Genomic DNA, 3807 nt, shown 5'->3' on the forward strand with positions numbered 1-3807 from the left:
CAGTCTAGGAAGAAGAAACCAGTGAAGAAGATGAGACAAAACCCATTAGAAGCTGGTCGAAATGTTCTTTTGATGGGAGAGGAGCACATCGATAAAGATACAACTCTGAAACCGTCGTCAACCAGTTCCGTGGCAACAGATAGCTATTGTCGAAGAAACGAAGATCGAGAAATTTCACCAGAAAGATCTGAAACCAGGNTGGGTTTGGTCTGGATTATAGCAAAAAATAAACAGAGGAGTACCTCAGAGAACTGTGACGAAAAAATATCTGAGACGGTGGCTTCAACATGTTTAATCTCTCGGCAGATGTTACTTTCTTGATTACTTTCATTCCTCGTACTGTCATGATCCTCTATCATGCTACAAGAAAACTGTAAAAAGGCTGGATCTGCAAGGAAAATTTGAGATGATAGCTAAGAGGGAGAAGTAGTGAATAAGTTGGTTAGACATGTTTCTCACCATGCAGAATGCTGCATAGTGCATACCTATATGTATAAAGACTTCAGACACTTCAGGGTGGTTCTTATTAATCTGTCCTCGTACATATTCTCCTACCTCGTGTGCAACACTCACACTGGAAAAAGGATCTACCTGTAAGGAAAAGGTGATAATGATTGATTTTATTGGGATTATTCTTTCTATTCGAGACAGAAGGAAGCAGCACTTACTACAATGTGTACATCAAGATACAACGATGAACCAGCTCTCCTACCTCTTAGCCGATGACATCCCTATGGATAAAGAATAGCATGACACACTCATTAGCAACAAATAACAGGAAACATTAAGGCATACTTTCTAATTACAGATAGACTGAATGTAGAAAAGAATACAATAAATTGTTATATAGCAAGGTTTACATATTTGAATGCCTATCATCGTGAAAGGTACAAGGATCCACAATCTGTACCTTGACTCCTTCAACCTGTAATATGGTTTGTCTTATAGGCTCTAATTGTTGTGCTGGTATAGCAGCATCCACCAGTTCCAAGACACTAAACAAAGAAATGGAAATTTGAGCAATTGAGATGGTGTTGGAACCATTATCCCATTACATGTTCAAGCTAATACAGGCTTGTTATGGATAAAACTGATAGAAAAAGAAACATTAGATAGGGTGAGTACCTTTGGTGTCCTGTTTCCAGTCCGGCATTGAAAATCATAGCCGAGACAACAAGGCCAGCTAGAGGATCTAAGAAATTGACTCCGAAAATAGAACCTCCTGCACAGAAGTAAGGCTATATATGTTACAAAAGCTGAGACTTAAAATAAAAATAAATAAATGGAATTGAGGGAGCTACATTGTATTGTTTCCGCTTTATTTTTTTTGATGGTATGCATGACGAGGTCTGGGATAATGAAACAAAGGATATAGTTGATAAACAAAGTGGGATAGAAATGGTTACCAACTCCAACAAGGGCAACTAGAGAAGAAATAGCATCTGATCGGTGATGCCAAGCATTAGCCATCATCAATCCACTGCCTTGTTTTTCTCCTGCTCGTTTGGTGATCCAGTAAAGCCTGAGAAGAATGAATGAGGTGAGGTTCAGGGAGAATGAAAAAAAGAAGCGAGAACACAATAAAACAATCTAATACTAAAGAGTGAATGAAAACACGCTTTAGATCCTGTAAACAAGTTAGATCCTAGTAGGGAAGCATAGTGTAAATAAAAAGTGAATGAAAGCAAGTTACAGGTGTCTTCTAATCAACGAAAGCTATGTATGGGCTATAAGAAACTTGCTGGATGGATGGATGGATATAAGAAAAGAAAGTGAAAGTAAAGTTGTACCCTTCTTTGATAGAAATGGAAGCAAGAGTAACAGAGACAGCAAGAAAGGGATGACTCATATCAATTCCGTGATGGTGAGTAACCTCAGGAGTTGAGGAAAGTGCAGTCTGCAAAAGAGAGAGAGAGAGAGAGAGAGAGAGAGAAGACGAAGAAATATCTAAGAGAAAGAGATGAGAGAAGAGATGACAAATGAGGAGGTATGGAGTGGAGTGTAGGTCATACATACAGATAAAAGGTGTAAAGCATGCCAGGCAATACCACAGCCAGTGGCCAAAAGCATGGAAGAGATACCAAGTGCTCCTAGAGTTTCAAATTTACCATGACCTGCGGAAAAGGGACTCAGTAATTGAGAGAGAGAGAGCAATGTATATGTATATATATAATAATTAAGGTATAAGCGGGCGGGTACTACCATAGGGATGCTCTTTGTCCTTGGGAACATTAGCAGCTCTGTAAGAGAGAAGAGCAACACCACTTAGAACCACATCGGACACGGAATGAGCTGCGTCGGCGAGAATGGCGGTGCTGCCGCAGAGATAGCCGGTGACAGCTTTGCCGAGAGACAAGCCAATATCAGCGGAGAGACCAAGCCGGAAAATCTTGTCGCCTTCGTCTCCGGATCTTTGGCCAGAAGAATGCCACCTTCTGGAGAAATCGAAATTAGGGTTTAGCGAAGAAGAAGAAGAGAGTCGGAGTAGTGGTGGTGATTGAAGATAACGGGAAGACAATCTACTGCAAAGGGAAGACCTACAAATGATTTGTAATCGGAAACCCATTTGAGATCACACCACCACGACCACGACGACGCTGATCAACATCTCTCTGATTGTCTTCCTCTTGAGGATTATTAATTAACCAAAGCTGTTTTCCGAATCTAAATTGATCGCGCGGTAAGCTTAATTAAAATTTACCATTTCCTTAAAAAATTTACCATTTTCTCATATCTATATGGGCTTTATATTTATGGGCTTTATATCTATTAGTGAACCAAAGGCTAAAATCAAAAACTGCAAAATAAATGACCAAGTGGATGGAGGGAGGGACGCCGCCGACAAATTGGGAAGCGGAAACGAAGAAATGTGAAAGGGCATTGATTGTTTGATTGTAGAAACTGAGTCGACTCAGTCAAAGAGAGCCAGCGAGTTGTCGAAAATACATACTATAGGTTAGGTAGGTAGAATGACGGATGTATCCCCCCCCCCAACCAACTTTCGGACCGGACTAGTCGCGAGAAAGGGGAAACTGCGCTCTTCTCTTCTGTTTGGGCAAATGTAATATCTTTGGTTTAAGTCTGTTTGGCCACCCGCGCGAGCGCTTTCCTCGCCCCAAAGGGCCTTCCGGTCATTTTCGAAATATAATACTGTACTGTACATACTACTATACTAGTAGTAGGGGTAGTAGTCAAATATATAATTTGTTTGTTTGCTTGTTTGTTTTCTCTCTCTCAAGTAATTTAATAATTATTAATTTATTGTTCTTGGAAATATATTTTCCCTTTTCTGGGATGCTTTTTCACTAGTCGAGAGACCCAAGGCACCCAAGAGAGAGTACAAAAATGAAATTTAATAATAAAAGAAAAAAAAAAAAGACAAAAAACAACCATTTATGAAATTAAGAAATACAGTAGTGTACTCCTACTTCAATATATATTTTTTTTTCTCACATAAATTATAAAAACAAAATTTAAAAAAAAAAAAAAGGAAAATTGAAAGCTAAGAAAAGAAACATACTAGTGCAGAGAGGGCAGAGACCGTACGGTATTCCTGAAGAGCGAAAGAGAGAGAGAGAGAGAGAGGGACCGACCAAAGAAGCGCTCTCTTCAATCACTGTCGAAGAAGCATCTCTTTCTTCTTCTTCTTTTTTTTTTTTTTCTTTACTTTTGCTCTCTCTCTCCCTCTAAACTATCTATCTATCTATCTATCTATCTATCTATCTATCTATTAGGTTCCGTAGTAATACTCTTCATTCTCTTGCTTGAGGAGTTTCTTCTTTTTCACTAACTTTTTTTTTTTTTTTT

At 39.0% G+C, this 3807-nt stretch overlaps 1 protein-coding gene across 1 annotated transcript; it reads right to left on the reverse strand.

The window, feature by feature from the left end:
• LOC104699504 (metal tolerance protein C1-like) lies at positions 144 to 2690 on the reverse strand (the record flags this gene model as incomplete). Its single annotated transcript, XM_019246464.1, has 10 exons — positions 144 to 388; positions 486 to 591; positions 669 to 731; positions 911 to 995; positions 1126 to 1222; positions 1407 to 1522; positions 1791 to 1897; positions 2017 to 2114; positions 2203 to 2435; positions 2542 to 2690. Coding segments are annotated over 10 exons (1299 nt in total), but the record flags the coding sequence as incomplete, so codon positions are not given.

Source organism: Camelina sativa, chromosome 6, assembly GCF_000633955.1.
Source record: "Camelina sativa cultivar DH55 chromosome 6, Cs, whole genome shotgun sequence".
Taxonomy (NCBI): Eukaryota; Viridiplantae; Streptophyta; class Magnoliopsida; order Brassicales; family Brassicaceae; genus Camelina; species Camelina sativa.